This window comes from Diabrotica undecimpunctata, chromosome 4 (assembly GCF_040954645.1).
Source record: "Diabrotica undecimpunctata isolate CICGRU chromosome 4, icDiaUnde3, whole genome shotgun sequence".
In the NCBI taxonomy this organism is placed as follows: domain Eukaryota; kingdom Metazoa; phylum Arthropoda; class Insecta; order Coleoptera; family Chrysomelidae; genus Diabrotica; species Diabrotica undecimpunctata.
The window spans coordinates 6,951,847-6,970,801 of record NC_092806.1 but is presented as its reverse complement, the minus strand read 5'-3'; the positions used below and the strand labels follow the sequence as shown (position 1 = coordinate 6,970,801).

Below are 18,955 nucleotides of genomic sequence, written 5' to 3'. Positions count from 1 at the left end.
ACAGAAATTATTAATGTTTCATGTACAGTAATTGCCAACTAAGAAGCTTCGACGTTGTGCTAAAAATTGCCTGATAGGTGATATTTTTAACCAAAGTTGATGAAATACAGTAATATCGACTTTATGCATTGTGCTCGTTACTCTTCTATTTCTTCTAATAATTTTCTGATTGCTATCTTATTTTTTATGCATTATTTTTCTGTTTTTCTTATATTAACTTCTCGATGTATCAATGGTATACAGTTTGGTATTTGTTTTGAATGTCTAAGAATTTTGAATTATATATTAATCATAAATTTTGCATTGTTTTAGTATATAATGAGGAAGAGACAAAAAAGGTTCAACTATAAACAAAGATGCAGACCTGTTAGCTTAGACCATTACAATGTGGATAATGTTTCCAGTTTTAATAGCCAAAGAAGGAAAGCTGAAAGACAATCGAAGAGATCATACGGAAATCCAGCTTTCGATGATCCAGTAAGTATACAACAAATATTTAGATTATACCAATACAAGATTGAGATTTATATTATACCATTTTTTTGACAGGGACATTTCGGGGCAGGGATACTTGGACAGAGTGGTATAGTCAATGTTCTGAGACCGCTTCCGTAAGAAAAATGTTTCTGATTCGGTTTCTTTGCATATTCTTGTCCAAAAATGTCCCCTTTAAACAAATCTGATGGGTGTTGGATATATCTGTACTGGTCGCGGTCATCTGTAACATGTAATGCCTTAGTATATTGTTTGTTGATAAGCTTTTTCGTAGTGTCTGTCCATTGCTGTGGAGATCTGGTGTATTTTAGTTGACTTTGACGAATTCTTTGGACCACCCACCGCTTCATTTTGATTGGGGAAAGTAAAAATAATTAAAAGTCTTAAGGACTTTGTCTTACGTTGATGAATGAGCTATAATAACTTGTTTTGATTATTTTTTCTTTACATCATTTTTAATTTTCAGGCTGGCGTTACTCATCCATTGAATTTCCCAGCATTGGCCAAATTTGCTACGAACGCTGATGATATAAAAGCAGAATTCGCAGAAATACCTCAAATCACAGCAAAAATAAGCGAACTACCGGATGGATGCGAGACCAAAAATAGATACGCCAACGTGATCCCGCTTCCAGAGACAAGGGTATATTTGCAACCCATCGATGGATATCCTACCAGTGACTATATTAATGCTAATTATGTAACGGTAAGTAACCAACATATAGTTTATTATCCTATAATTTTTAGGGACGATAATTTGATACAAAGTAAAGTGCTTTCAAAGTAAGGCTTTAGAAATTCTAATTTTCCTTGTATTAGGTGTACAATTCAAATACAAAGTAAGATAAGCAATTATAAATAAGCATGTTTAATAAAAATCCTGTAAATATAAACTATATTGACGGAAATGTATAAAAAAGGTGGTGATCAACTTTTTGCAGCAATCCATAAACTAATATTACTCATATGGCAGAATGAATTGGTACCAGAAGAGTGGCTATAGGGAATAATATGTCCGTTGCATAAAAAGGGTGATCAACTGGAGTGTAAGAACTATAGAGGTATTACTCTGTTAGCATCTACGTATAAAATCTTCGGCAATGTATTGTTTGAAAGACTTAAAAATTTTACAAAGGATATTGTTGGTCAATATCAATGCGGATTTACTGCTGGAAAGTCAATTACACATCAAATTTATGCACATAGGTAGATTCTAGAAAAGTCACTAGAACATAACATAGATACACACCATCTCTTCGTCGACTTCAAAGCAGCCTATGACAGTGGAAAGCACTGCAATATATAATGCAATGATAGACTTTGGGATCTCATCTAAGTTAGTTAAGTTGACCCAACTAACAATGCAAAATGTAAGCTCATGCGTTAGAATTGAAGGAGAAAACTCTACATTCTTTGACATTAATAATGGTCTAAGACAGGTGGACCCGCTGGCGTGTCTCCTCTTTAATATTGCCTTGGAAAAGGCAATCAGACAATTAAATATTAGAATGAATGGAACCATTTTTAACAGATCGACGCAAATTCTCGAATTCGCTGACGATATAGTTATAGTGGGCAGAAGTATGAGAGGCATTGTGCAGTGTTTTACAAGGCTTGCGGACGCGGCAAGTGAAGTGGGACTTGTGGTAAACGAGGAAAAAACCAAATATATGTTGGTTTCTAAAAATCCCCGAAATATCCAACAGAGAATTCAAATTAACAACCATAACCTTTGAGCAAGTCAAAGAATTCACATATCTTGGATCGCCAGTAAACGCAACAAACACGACAAGCGACGAAATAAAAAGACGCATAGCAATAGCAAACAGAACTGTTCACGGTCTCCAGAAACATTTAAAAAATAAAAATATAAAATGTACAGTAAAGCTTAATATATACAAGACCTTAATAAGACCGCTTTTGATATATGGATCTGAAACTTGGATCTTATCTCAAAATGATGAAAGACTTCTTGGTATTTTTGAGAAAAAAATTCTTGGAAAGATTTTTGAGGCCGTAAATGAAAATGGGCTATGGCGTCGAAGATACAGGCTTGAACTATATCAGTTGCTAGGATGTCAAATCACGAATACACGGAGAGATTAACATTTTCAAAACCAGAGGGCACAGGAAGTAGAGGACGACCACAAAGGAGATGGCTTGATGATATGGAAGAATACCTACAGATTCTAAGGGTCAGAAGATGGAGGGAAGTTGCCAGGAATCGACAGGAATGGCGATTTCTTTGTGAGAAGGCCAAGATCCACACCGGATTGTCGAGCCACTTATGATGATGAATAAAAATCTTAAGTTATATATAAACAAAACAATCTAAATGCTTCTAACCGGGAATTTATTTATCACAGATGAATATTACCTTTTAATTATCTATTATTTTTTTTAATTGTAAAATTTAATACTAATCACTTTATCTGATTTAGGGTCCAAAGAACACGAAAGGTTACTATATAGCTTGCCAAGGCCCCCTTCAGAACACAGTAGACGATTTTTGGAGAATGGTTTGGGAACAGCAATCTAAAGTTATCCTAATGATCACACATCTCTTCGAAAATGGAGTGGTAAGGGTTCTCATACACTCATTCATTTAAATAAAGTATTTTTGAATATTTCGAAGTCTTCTTCATGGCTTCTGAGGTCTCAGTCTCCCGAGCCCCCAGACATTAGTACACTAATCACTAATCAATGCACTACTGCTACTGGGAACAACTTACGGTTCATTTGTGCTGTTGATGGTGACGTGGTTTAGGTGGAGGTTGGCGCAAACATTTCTGACGGTAGTATTTTGATTGGAGGGTGGAGCGGACGATATTTTCTTCTTTATGAGAGGTATATCAAAGGTAACCGGATGCTATCATCGCTCTTATTGGCCTTTTTTAAATTTCTATGCCTTCTCGGATAATTCTTGGTTTATAGAAGCGGATGGGGCTATGGTTCAAGAGTTTTCAAAATCATTTTTATGACCTGTATGAAGATGGTGTTGACCTAGAGCTTAAATTGAACTGCAAGGAATTTCATAAACTCATTGTTGTTCATTTGGAATGTCGTCTTTGATTAATCGGACAAGAGATAATAGTTTTTGTTTGAGGGTAAATATTGTCTTTATTCGTATGATGCAAGGTCTGAGTCTTTAGGTTGAGATTGAGTGGGAGACATGCATCATCGTAAAGCCCTCATCATCTTTAGATGACCGAATTAATTTGTGAAGGTGGATGATGAGGGTTGGCATTCAAGTAACGATTGGTATATGTGGGTTTTCGATAGACAGAGTGATAAAAACCTTGGGGTTGGTTTTTCTTAAAAAACAATCTGCCTACTCACACCTCACTCGTGACGTACTAGTATCTTGTTCTCCACAAATACGAGAATCGTCAAACAGCACTGAGGTCTCAATCTACCTACTCCTCAGTGTAGAGTGACTACCAGTCTTAGCTTGTCTAGCTGCTTTTATACCCTCAGTATCCGCGGAGACGGTCTGAGCGTGATCGGTTGTCACGGGGGTCGCTGAAGCAGCGGTCACCCCGTTTCCGGTAGTCTTTTAGCATCAACGCGCGTATTTAAGCTGTTAGGGCGTTTTTCAATTTCGATGGCTTCACGAATAATTCTCGATTTTAAGGAGCGGATAGGAGCGATGGTTTTTGTACTTTCGAAATCTTTGTTGTGGCCTGTCTGAATATGATGTTGGGCTAGGGCTGAAGTAGTATCAGAATGTTTTAAAGAAAATAAAGACGGTATTTTTTTAGGTCATATTTTGTTCAATGTTTTTTGTTTTAGGAAAAATGTGTGGATTATTTGCCACCTTCAGAAGTTCTAGATTGTAACAGACTCTTCGGAGATTTCCAAGTGACTTTAAAAAAGCGGGATGTTAAGGATAAATACATAATATCCAATCTTCAGTTGAAAGTAAGTAATCTTACCACAATGGTCATATTGTGACATATATGTATTTGAGAAATAAATATGACTAGACATAATGTCTCACAAAAAATATTAAGTCTGGTATTAATAGTTTTGTATTTGTAGAATATGGTTTCAAACAGTTGGAGAGAAGTTACCCATTTCTGGTATCTAGGTTGGCCAGAGAAAGGAGTACCATCAGAAGAAAATTCTCTAATAGCTTTTCTTATAGAAGCTAGAAGCTTTATGAAATCATCAACTTTGGATAAGGTTTGTACTTGCAATACTAGATAATGAGTAACTACTTCTTTAATAGAGTTATTTATTTTGCTAACCGGAATGAATACTTTGCACTTTCACATTTTTCTCATTGATTTTTTATGCAGTCCCAACTTTGCTAAAATACAACAAGAAAACAAGTGATCTATTTTTGGTATGTGTTTACACTTTATAGTCTTTAATCAAATAGGTTGAGGAGGGGAGAACTGTTTGTCCCGAGTTGGTCATTCATAATTATGACCGTATTTTTTTTTAATTTGGTAATTTCCATAGATTCTAATAAAGATAGCGTAAGGTCTTTATTTTGGATGTGAATAATTAGAAATTCGTCGTTAAAAGAATAAATAGCTATACGTAATCTTGTCTTTGTTTTTAGACCGCTGCTGCTAATGGCAACACCAACGGTCCACCAAAGCTTGAAGTGAATCCGGTAGTGGTTCACTGTAGCCCAGGGACGGGCAGGACGGGAGTGGTTATTGCGTGTGATATAGCAATTAGGGAGTTTGAGCAGACGAGGCTTGTAGATATCCCCAAAATAGTGTATAGGATAAGAAGGGACCGGGCTAGCGCTGTCCAGACCAAGGAACAGTATACGTTTATCTATAGGGTAAGTATTAGATCGTTCTGTCTGGAACAATATTAATATCAATAGAATTAACATATTGCCAAACAATTTTATTTTATAAGTGTCCCATCTAACCATAAAAGTCAATCAACGACAATCTCGGTATCATAGTATTTGACCCTAAAGGTATTGTTTGGTCTTTTGGTCGTTTTACAAAAAAAAAATCCCTAATAACTAAAGGTAGAGAAGAATCGGGACATGATATCACTATATTCTTTTGAGAGTCAACAGACAAAATAAGAAAACAAAGTTATGATGAGCGATAATATTTTCTCTTGTCAACTGGAATATAAATCAATACTACAATCCTTTTTAATGAAAAAGCACTTTAAGAAAAAGAAACGTCTCAAGAATAAAGGAAAACTTATTACTACTTAAATTAAAGGAAAACATTGTTGAAATGATTTAAAATCCGGTAATGGTATGGTTAAAAGAGGCTACAAGTCCGCTATAGCCTTAAGAACAACTGACATTACACCTGAAAACCTTTAGGTATACCTAAAACAAAAATAGTGTAAATCGTTGATAAAAAAACGTAAATTTCAACCAATAAAAAAGAATATATGGTACACATTCGAATCTGCTAGGTCGTTGTTGGTAAAGGATCTTGGAGGCAATAGGGGGTGCCTACAGGATGATGCATCACCAAACGGTCCATAGGAAACTCAATGGAAAATTCTGAATTATTGAATTGCTGCTTTCCTCATTATTTTACATCAAAAGTCATGAGACTATTTGTAGAGGACTGAAATTTGTATTAAAAACAAATGTTAAAATTGTTCTACGAATCAGGCGTACTCCAAAATTTTGCAAAAATATAATACATTTTTCAGGCCATCCCTAAAAGTCAGGCCACATAATGTGTCGCTTAACAACTGAATACACGGTGTACAATGGATTTACGTTATGGAACTGAGGAGAAATGGTGGAAGGCTATATTCTGGCGCATTAAAACATATCGGCTAAGAGACTAAATCCCGAAAGAAAATGCTGGCTCTCTAGCTTTGAGATTGGAGCGATTTTTTAGTCACTAATCGCCTTTATAAAGCTAGGAATTTTATCCTATAGAAACTATCAAAGCTATTTTTAAATATTTTTAATACTGCATGATCAATTCTTGTAGACGTCTTATTATTTTTCTCTAGTCATACATTTAAAAGCACAATAAACATAATAAAAACCTGTATAATTTAGTAGGTAAATGTAAATAAGAATTTTGTTAAACTAAAAAATATTGGTTCGTGCATTAGCGTCATCTGTTAACAAAATTGACTGCAGAGAGGATAGAAATTGACTAATAAGGATTATAGTCAGATAATTTTCGGATAGATGCTGCTCGATAAAGCGACAATTGCGATGAGATGTTCTAGAATATATCCATAGATGTAGTAATCTGCATGAAAATTAAGTGAGATTTCTTCAGGTTTTTAAAGCTTAGTGTGTGTGAGGTCCGCTAGGTGGACGTAAATAAGGGGGCAAGAATATGTAAACATTGTTTGAAATTTCACTTGGTTCCGGTGATAATTTATATAGAATTTTGTGTAAGTGGTTTTAAGTAAGATAATATCCTGGCCGCAAAATAATCATTTTTACTTATATACCAGTGTATTTTTAAATCAGAATGATATAACTTCCTTTCCTCTTGCCAAGTATGAAATTCTAAATAACAATGAAAATGAGGGAGATGTTAAGTAGGCAATGGCATTATTCTGTCTGTAGTAATTAACCTTTCTTCAGGCAATTTTTTCTCTTTATGTACTGAATTAGTAGACTTCAGTTGTCACCATATCGAACTCATGAATACCTTAGCCTTAGGGTTAGATCTATGTACTGGGAAAACAGAGGATTGAAAAAGTAAATGCTACTTACAAAAGGCATAAATTAACTAAATATATCTTATTCAGTCTTTCAAATTATTTTTTAATACCTACATTATTGTAATATATAATACAAATAATAAAGAGTTCGTCATCAGATTATTTAATAGAACTCTGTACATATTTTGACAAAATACCTAACTTATTTTTTTTATAGTAGGTACCTAATGCTAATTTTCTTTTTTTTTTCTTTTTAGGTTGTCAGTCTGTATGCAACAAAGCTGACAGGTGGAGCCTTGGAGTCCTTATAATATTGTAATGTGTATGTTAAAGAAGATATATGAGTCAGTTTGATCCCTACATGTGAAAATATAATAATTGGTTAAAGCGTGCATCTTTTTATTTCTTGTTTAAGAAAGATATTTTGGTTTGTAGTGCTAATACAATGACTATCATTTATTGATTTATACAAAAGTCAGGAAAATCACATTTATTACGTTTATGTTTTATCAAAATATTCTTATCGAGAGCTCGGAAATTTTAATTTTACAAAATTTATTTTTTGTTTTCTTCAACTCTGAAATTTTCCGCTGTGCTTCTCTATGTGACCTATTCTGTTGTATAACTGAATCTCTATAAGTTATTGGTTCCCCTATGACAAATCTATTAATTAGTGATTAAATTCTATTTTATTTGGGTCGTTTGATTCCAAATATTGAATCTGTAAATTGTCTGTGTTATTTATACCGCAGCTAATATTAACTTGTTCTTTCTGAATTTATTTGGGATATGTTAGTATAATAAAGTATCAAATCTTTTCGAAAATGTATAAAATGAGTAGGTAATTCAGTTTTACTCATTTTATTAATAACTAATATAACCTCACAAAAATATTATTGTGACGTCATATCAAAATCGAGATTATTAAAATAATTTAAAAGTTGAATTAAATGTGTATTTATAGAATGGTTGATCATGAAACTTTCTTAGGGACATAATTGACTTATATATTTATTCTTGCTCTATAATTGTTAATCTATTTTTGTGATACCTAGTGAAAATTGTTATTTGTATATTATTTTAGATTTAGTGAATGTATTTTGATGAAAATATATAAAAATTTGTAAATAACAAGCATTGTGTATTTAGTGTACATGTTCGCAAATATTTTTGAGATGAACTATGTTTCTATTACATAAGTTTTTGTTAAATATTGAGCTCTCTATTTCAATTTATAAAAATATCAAATAAGCACTGTTTTATTTATTACTTCGAAGACGATAAACAAATATTTGATTGATTTTATGATTACGGACAAGAGACAAATCTTTAAAGATCCTAGTCCTAAACCAGTTTTCAACAGATAGCGACATGAATGGTAAAAGCGTCGTTAGAAATAGACCTTGGGAAGGAGAGATTGAAAGGTAAAGTGCAGGGCAAAAGATCAGTTGGAAAAGACGTAAGAACTCATGGCTGGAAGACCTAAGGAGATGGTTTGACCGCACGTGCACAGAAATCTTTCATGCAGCAGTTTCCAGAGCTACAATTGCCATTTCGGTCGCCAACCTTTGAAAGAAGGCGGCGCAATAAGAAGAAGAAGATATATCGCATGATCAAAAGGAAATCTACACATACCTAGCAAATGTATACAGACAGAAAATAGAAGATCAAATGAGGACAAAAAACTTAGAAGTAGAAGACATTAATCAACTATGGACAAATATACGAGATATTGTGTTGGTTGAAATATTGGGCAAAACCAAGTCAGAAAAAAATCATTGGTTTGATCATGAGTGCGAAATGGCCACAAATAGAAAGAACGCAGCATATCAAAAAACCATCGATGCACATTGTACACGGAGAAAAAAGAAGGGTATAGACGTCTTATAAGAGAGGAGGAAGAAAAAACGTATCCATCGACGTAAGAAGAGGGAATACGAACAGAACACTCTAAATGAAATACAAAGTTTATTCGATAAAAATGAAACGAGGAAATACTACAAATTCTTCAATAATAGCCGTCGAGAATTTATACCACGATTAAAAGTTAAATTTCTAAAGACACTAATGGTGAAATTCTACAAGATAAAAACTCAGTTCTTAACAGATGGGCACAACATTTCAGCAAACTGTCTAAATATAAACGATATTGAATTAAGTTACAACATAGAAAATCAACAAAATCTACAACGTCAACTACACAGTGAAGACCCAACGAGAGAAGAAGTGTCAAATGCCATCTCAAAACTCAATAAAGCCCCAGGAATGGATGAAATCTGTTCGGAAATGTATAAAAAAGGTGGCAACTTTTTGCAGCAACCCATAAACTAATAGTACTTATATAACAGAGTGAATTGGTACCAGAAGAGTCTCTAAAGGGAATAATATGTCCGTTCCATAAAAAGAGTGATCATCTGGAGTGTGAGAACTATAAAGGCATTACTCTCTTAGCATCTGCATATACAATCTTCGGCAATATACTGTACAAACTCTTGAAAAACATTTTACAAAGGATATTGTTGGTCGGATTTACTGTCAATGCGTTAGAATTGACAGTAAATTGAGACTTAGACGTGCTGGACACATTTCTAGGATGTCAGATCACGAATACACGAAGAGATTAACATTTTCAAAACCAGAGGGCACAAGAAACAGATGACGACACCGAAGGAGATGGATTGATGATGTGGAAGAAGACCTACAGATTCTAAGGGTTAGAAGATGGAGGAAAGTTGCCAGGAATCGACAGGAGTGGCGACTTCTTGGTGAGCAGAATAAGATCCACAAAGGATTGTCGAGACACTTATGATGAAGACACATACTTGGACAGAGCCTAATAAATAAATGCATTTGAAGAACACATCAACAGCTTTCTCGAAAGTATTAAGAATACAGACAATAATATCAACACCCTGAATCACATGATAATAGAAGCTCTACAAGAAAGCCAGAAGATATAGTCTGTTCGCTATTCCAAGTCCGAACTGTCTAGTTAATTTAGTAATTATTTTTTTGCGAAGTTAGTTACTTTTTGATAAACTAGAAGTGGCTGGAAACCAAGCACACGTACTCATAGCAAATATTTATAGTAAACAAACGTAAATAAAAAAAAATCGGTTGCCTGTAAAGTCGGTTTTACGGGCGAAGATTTTACGTGACAACGTCTTTTTCTCGGTAGAATATTTATTGATATCAATATTATTAAATTGTACAATAGGAACAAGGAATTGAATGAAAATAAGAATTGCACAAATTTTAACTATAGAAATATATTTTGTTTACTAAAACATTGTACATGTAAACTTAAACTTAACTAATTTCTATTTGAGTGATTTTGTTGAGGATAGGACGATGATAGGAGAAATAGCATCGCACCAGCGGACCGATCATGTTTGAGTGGGAGAGAGACGCAAGGCATTCGCCGGTCCGGCGGGCCTCTCTCTCGTTCGGTGTTCGGTGACTCATCGTAACAGACGTGAGCGGGCGTTACACTTTTTCATGAGTGACTCCGAGCCACAACCTAATTTAAGACGTTGTCACGTCAAAAGAACCTTACGAATTACCGACAATTAATATTTATTTATTTGCAACATCGATAACAAATAATAAACTTATTTAGTGTACAAAATAAAAATATTTTGAGAAAATAAATTCCACAAAATTAAGCAGTCACCAGCTAATCAGAAAAGGTCTTGGGGCACAGAATAATCTATGCTTATGGCATACTTCATTGTTGTTGACGTTTTACTAGGATGAAACCAACATAAACTTTAGTTATATTATCTTGCAAAATAAGTATACTTCCCTATGAAAAGAGGATTTAGCAAAGCAAATGCATGAAACTATAACGAACAAAGCTAATATTAGTAATTTCCTAGAATTTTTTCAGTTATGCTAGGTATTCATGTCCTGCAGAACAACAATAGAACTATAAAAATTAATAGGAAAATCCCAGTAGTTGGCTGTATACCACTGTTTAAAAAAACATACAGAAGTTAAAACACTTCACAATTGTATTTATGCTGTTAAAGCTGTGAGGTAGAAACTTTTGTGTTGTAGGTTTCCAGCTATGAATCTGTCAAAATATACCCGAACTAAGCAAGTGAACCTTACTCATGTTTAGGACACTTTTTACAGCCACAGCACACTCCCACCATCTGGTTTAATTTATTTGTGTTTGCAGCCAGCCTTCACTAAGTCTATGTATTATACTTCATTGGTCGTACCCAAGGCACAGAATAATAAACAATCAGAATGCCCACTCTGCTTGAAAAAATAAGTACGCGCATCTCGTTCGCGCTGACGGAATCAGCCATGTTTAAAAAGGGACCAGTGCTGTTCACTGACAAAAAATGACTCAAAATGACATTTTATCTGGCGTGCATAGAAAAATTAACTCGGTTCAATTTATTTACGGCAAGTATAGCCATAATATGCACTATTTTATTCGTACTTTTAGTTGAAGAATATATTAAATTATTTCAAATGTACTAAATTATTAATCTCTAAAAATTTAAATTACAGCTGTCGTAGCTTGTCACAAATTTCTCAATTCGAGTCTATGTTTCGTTTAAAATATGGCGATCGCGTGCTGACAAACTTCAAAGGCGGCATCTGAGAGTGGGCATTCTGACTGTTATTTATTCTGTGCCCAAGCTTAGTAAATAGGTCGTACCTACCGTCAATCGACATCGAAACTATTCGGCGATACAGTCGGTAATTATAATCTTTAAGGGGGTATGAAAATTAATTTAATCGATGTTAACGATATGTAAGATAACTACAAAAACTGTTAAAATCAGAAGTGCAGCTAGGTGGTTTTCGAAAGAGAATTTAGTTGTAAACTTAAATAGGCAACCAACCTTACTTTTGAATTTATCAAGAGACTGGTAAATCGGTAGCAACCACAAACCATGTATGTATGGTCTGTGGTAGCGACTATTGGAAGTCTTCCTTTTGAAGGTTAAATCCTACATGGTGATGTATAATGTATAGTGTACGCCAAAATAAATATGGTACGGGAATCACCTTTTTTCAAATTATTGTGTAGCAGGATGTGTAGGAGCACTACCATCGTTTAGGATACAACCAAATTAAAAACGGATAACGGATGGCATTTTGAACATTAGGTTGACATTAATTTAGCAATGGAGTAAACTTTTAATTATTACCTTCTTTTAGTTGTACATAATTTGAATAAAAAAATTGATTGAGACGATTAGGCGTTTCTAGGCTTTTGTTTTATATTTTTAAGATCTTTCTGATTTCCTGACAACATAAAATCTTGAGTTTTCAAGAAAGGTACAATATATTCGCTCTGTGCGTGACTGACGCGACACCTACCGCCTTCATCTGACAGTTTTGGAGTCTACCAATTTTCAGGTTAAACATATGACAATAATGACATATGTTTGACATTGTTAAATACAGGTGAAATTGACAATTATTAATAATTAACTTTTTAACTATGTTTTTTCAGTTTATGTACAAAATAAATGTAGTATTAAAAACTGGGTTTCTCAAAATTCATCATAATATATCATTTTAAGCCCAAACGGAAAAGAAAAGTTAAAAATCTAGTACTGGCAAATCAAGTTTTTCACGTGAAAGAGCATATAATTAAAAACAGTAATAGTAAAAGTTATGATATAAAAGCTAAAGTCATCAGACACTCTGCAGTTAGCTTGAAGCCTTATAAAATATCATTTAAGGTAAATTATTTAAATATTTCCTATTTTAATTGCATAAAAATGATGTTATGTGATATTTACTTTTTCATATTAATCGCACGGATCCATCTTTTTCTTTTCTCTAATTTATATGTAATCTTTGGAAACCTATAAAAACTACACTTGCTATTTTTGCTATTATTAGCACAATTAAATACGCAATATGTATTTGCACACATTTTTGATAAAATTTATGCGTATAAAGACTCCAATTGTGTCATATTTCGCCGCTACGCACGCTGGCATCGTTTCAAGGTACCCCTACCATGGTCACGCACGGAGCGAATAGGGTGTTGTATATAAAAATCCAAAGTAACCAATGATCAGAAAAATGGTAAATCTGGCAACGTTATACACATTGAATTTCAAATCTTCATATTGCAAAATAGGTGTATCCCCGTTTTTGTATAATTTGGATCATCCATTTAAGAGATCGTTAGGTGTTTCGAGACTTTTGGTCCACTTTGTATAGAAAAAGAGTTAAAAAACGAAAATATAGTGAAAGTAATTAAATCGCAACGCATAAAATGAATAGGACGCATCATCACACGGACCAGGTGGAGCAAAATTCAATTACGAAACCAAGAAAGATCGAAAACCAGATGGTGGGATCACAAAGAAAACGACATGAAAATCATGACGATAAAACAGTGTAAAGAAAAATGCAGAAATAGGGACGAATGGATAGCGATAACGAAATCAGCACCGACATACAAAAAAATGTAGCTAAAACATAGATAAAGGAATCTACATACCACAATAGAATATTACGCGAAAACGTAAGGCATAATCCAAAGAGATTGAACAGCGACGATGATGGTTATTAAACTTGTTATAATATCATAACGAAATACCAGTAACGAAACTAAAACCAAGAATAAGAACGACTATATTTTGAAACCCGTTTATTCTCGTTAGATTAATTCCAATAAAACCCGCTTTAGTGTATATATTTGTCGCCATTTTTTGGAAAATGTTATATGTAATTGGTCTGAATAAATCTGGATTCATGCAGTTATTATTTAACGATTAAAAAGTTGGGGACCGATTTTATGTTTTATAGACAGAACAATTGTTGAGAATCAGTTCCGGCTTTAGGTATTATGTATTTTTTAAAATTTATTGTAATACCTAGATTTTTTTATTGTTTCATTATTATCATAGTCAATTTATTTGTATTTAATGTTTTTTTGCTGCTTTTATAGTAGTGCCTGTTACTATAGCACTATTTATTAGAAATTAAGCTTTGGAAAAATCGAATTCATATAAAACTGGGTAACATTGACACATTTTCAAATATTCCACTTAGGTTTTGTACGCCCCAGAAAATTGGAAGTTTGACGGTTTTAAAATTTCACAAGTAGTGTCGCCTTTTTTTAAGCAAAAGCTGCTTAATAGTGCATTTTAAATTTTAGAAGGTTGTTAAAATTGAGCATAAGAGAATTTGACTGTTACGTGATAAGTAAATCTTTATTATTCTAAAAAGAGATCCTACAAAACATACACTACAGAAAGGATGGAATCTGCCATGAGTGCTGTTTAGAAAGATGGTATAAGCGTAAAACGAGCTGCTAAAATGTATGCCATTAATCGGACTTTATTGAATCATGTAAATAATTTTAAATGTAAAGATATTGGAAAACCTACTGTACCGAGCAAAGAAGAAGAGCTACTAATAGTTCATGCATTAACCAAATTAGCAGACTGGGAATTTGGATTTGATCGAATGCAGTTAAAAAATTGTGTACAAGATTATCTAAAACGAACTGATAGAATAAATCCTTTTAAAAACGGATTATCGGGAAAAGATTGGATTGCTGGTAACATATTTGTTTTAAATTTAAGGATTTAACAATTAACAAGTATTTTTTATTGTAGGGTTTGAGAGACGTTGGAAGGACCTACTAAGTTGTAGAATTGCTCAAAACCTTCCCAAGAATCGCGATGAAGCCTGTTCAACTGAAGAGTTAGGCAACTTTTATCGACAGCTAAAAAACACTATTGAAAAGAATGGTTTAGGAAATAAACCACAAAATATATTCAACTGTGACGACTCTGGTTTTCAAACAGACGTTGGAATCAAAAAAAAAAAAAATATGTCGAAAAGGATCTAAAAATCCATATAAAGTTGTAGGTAGAGTTACAAAATCAACGTACACTGTTCTGGTTTGCTGTAGTGCAATAGGAGAGTATACCTTTTCTTTGTAGATTGTAAAGGTTTACACTTGTATTCTATCTGGTGCCATGACGGTGTTGTATTTAACTGTTTGCCATCGGGATAGATGGAATCAGTTCAGTTTGCCAATTGGTTTGAAAACGTTTTTATCAAATATACTGCAGAAACTGAAGGTCCTAAGCTTCTAATATTTGATGGTCATAATTCACACTTGACTGTGCCGTCGATCGAAATGGCCTGTGCCAATAATATTGAACTTTTGTGTTTGCCAGCCCACACATCTCATGCTTTGCAACCCTTAGATGTAGGAGTGTTTAAAAGCGTAAAGAAATCGTGGCGCAATGTGTTAAAAGATTATTATCGTGCTACAGGATGCAAAAATGTAGACAACGTTACTTTTCCTTTATTGTTTAAAACTTTGGTCGAGACAGGATGCTTCTCTAGAGCAAATGCAATTGGCGGATTTGTAAGGTCAGGTATTTATCCTTTAAATAAGGATAAGATATAACAAAAATATGAAGTGTCATTAGTTCACACGTCCACTCTAGATCTACAACAAAAAGGAGCTGCTACAATTGTTCCAGAAAATTTAGAACTTAAGATTAATCGCAACTTTCACTCATATGATGTAAATTCTACCAGTACATCTAGCCACCATACAGTAAGATGTGCCACCGAAAAAGCCTTAGAACTCTCATTATTATCAGCACTGAAGAGGCAAGAAAAAAGATCAGAAATCCTGAAACGGACTAGAGTTCGAAGAAAATTTGCTAAATATCTTACTAGCGCAGAGGTTTTGGAAAGAATTCATTCAGAAAGCTCTGCAAGAAGTTTGAAAAAACCAATAAAAAGCCGATAAAGGCGAAAAAGAAAACAATCAGCCTTTGTAGTGGGGAGAAAAGAGAAAACATCGATCTACCAAGAATTTGTACGTCGTAGTAAAAAATATTTTAAACAAGAAATGTAACTGAGATATTTTTGAACAAAAATCAACTCGATTTTTGAAATAAAATTCTTATCAACTCGACGGCAAAAATTTGATATCTTTTGATCAGAAATTACTTATAAATTTTGTTCTTCTTTACTTTTTATATGGACTCAGCGTGTTTACTGTAATTCATTTTTCTGATGTTTCCAATAGTCTCTGTGCCGGGTTTTGTTTCTGATACGTACGTCATTATTGGTGTTACGGTGGCTTTATAGATTCTTGATTTCACAGTTAATGTGTCTGTTACGTTATATAGGGTTATATAGGCATCCCGTTTATCTATTTGCTCTTTGTGCTTGATATCTTACTTTTTTTCAACGTCTACCAATTCCCTAGGTCCCCCAACCTAAGAGTATGTGATGAGAACCTAACACGTGTAACGTCAATAAAGTTCTTGGGCATGAAATTCGACGAAACTCTAAGCTGTATACTTCATAATACAAATCTAACCTTATCTTGTCACAAGCGGTTAAATTTTCTAAAAACTCTGACCAATAAAGAATAGGGTGCGGATCGCCAAACACTTTTGATGTTATACAGAAGATTAATTAGATCAAAATTAGAATATGGACCTACTGTGTATTCTACAGCCACTAAGACACTGCTAAAAAACCTTGACAGTCTTCACAATCTCTCTTTACGTATAATATCTGGAGTTTTTGGCATAACACCAATCGAAAGTATTTATTGTGAAGTTGGTGAACCGTCCCTAGAAGACTTTATTTAAGTGTCGCATACGCCGCGTGTCAGGTCTAACTTAAAAATTCCTACTATTTACAGAAACGTTCTGTTTTACAGAAAAGTTCCCAAATCTCTTCATAAGTAAGCCAAGAACTACCAAACCCTTCTACGCCAGGATTAGAAGCTGCTTAAATCAGCTGGCAAGCAGCTGGAATGGCAAGTAAAGAACCCTCAGTGCATAACCCGCCTCATTTCTTTCGACAAACATTCAACAAACCCACAGTTAATCAAATCCGTCTTCAATGATATGCTTTATAACTACAAGGATTATACAGATATATACACAAATGCATCTAAATCAAATGAAGGTACCTACTGGTGCTGCAGTCGCAACCCCAACATACGTCGACAAATAAATACAAACTTCCTTCAGAGTACTCCATTTACTCTGCTGAAATATACGCTCTGTACCAGGCCACCCTTGATGCAACGCATCCAAAAATACCAATTATAATATCCTCACAGACTCTTTAAGTTCCGTACAGTCAATCCAATATGTTTACCCAATTAATCCTTTGGTCATCATAATAAACAAGAAGTTCATAGCACTCCACTACATGGAAAAAATATTATGTTCTTCTGGATACCATCCCATATTGGAATTTAAGGAAATGAAGAGGCAGACAACGCTGCAAAACAAGCTGCAACTAGTGATAGTGCGGAGTGTACCGAAACATTTACGAGTGCGGACGTGAAAGCTGCGGTCAAAAAATGTAAAGTGCGATATATGTGGGAAGAAAAGTGGAAAGTGTCATCGGCCCAGCTACGCGATAGTAAAAAATCTATAAAACCCTGGCCCACATTGCCTACAAGTCGGAGAGACCAGGTAATATTAACGCGACTCCGGCTGGGTCATACGCGATTAACTAATAGCCATGTGTTTTCCAACAAACAAGAACAAAGATGTGATAACTGTGAAGAAAAGTTAACAATCATACATAATATTAGAGAAATGTCGAGCATTAACGCCAAATCGCATGTTGTACAATATACCCAACAAACTATCACAAAGTGATATTTTAGGTCTACAGTGCAATATATCAAACCTAAGAAGTTTCTTCAAAACTTCAGTTAACATTCTAAACTCTATCTACACATATAAATGTAGTAGAAATTATTGTTCGCTACTATTGTATCGCAAATAACCAATTTGGCTGATGCGATTTTGATAATAATAAAAAAAAATTGCCTAGGTACTTTATTTCCGTTACTTGTTCAATGCTAACTCAGGTTGACAGGCTGACTTCAGGTTTGCATCCCATTATCTTCATTTTGGGTTATTAAAATTGCATCGTTTGCGTAACAGACAATTTTAAGCAGGATAGAAAGGACTGGAGACGTTGGCTGACAGAAGAAAGGCTTCGACAGCCATAGAAATCCGCTAAACTGGTATTTAAATATTATTTAAAGATATCATAAGATGGGTTTTAATTTCTGAAACAGATTTTTTAAAGCCATTTTAGCTGGAAATGATAGAGGACCAAGTACCCAATCTTTAATACAGAATGATAGATTTATATTGAAACTTTAAGCATTTAGAAGATTACAGATCTTTGGATACAGATCAGAGTCACGAGCCTTCTTTTGTTTTGCTTTTTTTTTGATTTCTTCTAGCCCAATTTTCGTTTTTTTTATGAATTGGACGATTTAGGATTAGGATCTAAAGACTAAATAATTTGAAGTTTTAAAAACGGTGTTTAATTCAGTACCTGTAAGTACCTGTTTTAATAAATAATTTAAAAGACAAAAATCATATGAGAGCGAAGGGTAAGTAAATAAAAAAAAATCCAATATCTTTTATATTGTCTTTTTACTTAGAATTTCAGACGAATCCACAGCTTTTAGTTGTTGATGGTCAAAGCCGTCTCTGTGTTTATAGCACATCCATATCGTTTTTAATTATGATATCTCGTAAAAAGCGGATATTTCTATGTCATTAAATAGAGAAGTTCGTCGATAGATGTTGAATTTTAGTGATTTGCGCAAGGTCAGATCAATTGATCTCAACATTTTTATTAATAATAGTCTAAATTTCGATGTGTAAAAATTCTTTTGAACAATATTGTTGAGAAGTATCTTAAAATGAATTACTACTTACGTTTCGAAATAAGAACGTAATCGATTTAAATTTTTAATTTTCAATTTAAATCGACGATAATTTTTCCATTTTTTTCTGTACTGTTTGTACTA

At 33.8% G+C, this 18,955-nt stretch overlaps 1 protein-coding gene across 1 annotated transcript in view; it reads left to right on the top strand.

Moving 5' to 3' along the window:
* LOC140439090 (uncharacterized) overlaps positions 1 to 8,265 on the top strand; it is a 116,965-nt gene extending 108,700 nt beyond the window's left edge. Inside the window, exons 4-10 of the mRNA XM_072528767.1 lie at positions 313 to 477; positions 962 to 1,201; positions 2,937 to 3,074; positions 4,288 to 4,416; positions 4,537 to 4,680; positions 5,066 to 5,296; positions 7,389 to 8,265. Of these exons, the coding sequence (XP_072384868.1) occupies positions 313 to 477; positions 962 to 1,201; positions 2,937 to 3,074; positions 4,288 to 4,416; positions 4,537 to 4,680; positions 5,066 to 5,296; positions 7,389 to 7,442 (1,101 nt within the window). The 3' untranslated portion in view covers positions 7,443 to 8,265. The remainder of the gene's footprint in view (positions 1 to 312; positions 478 to 961; positions 1,202 to 2,936; positions 3,075 to 4,287; positions 4,417 to 4,536; positions 4,681 to 5,065; positions 5,297 to 7,388) is intronic.
* The last annotated feature ends 10,690 nt before the right edge of the window (positions 8,266 to 18,955 follow it).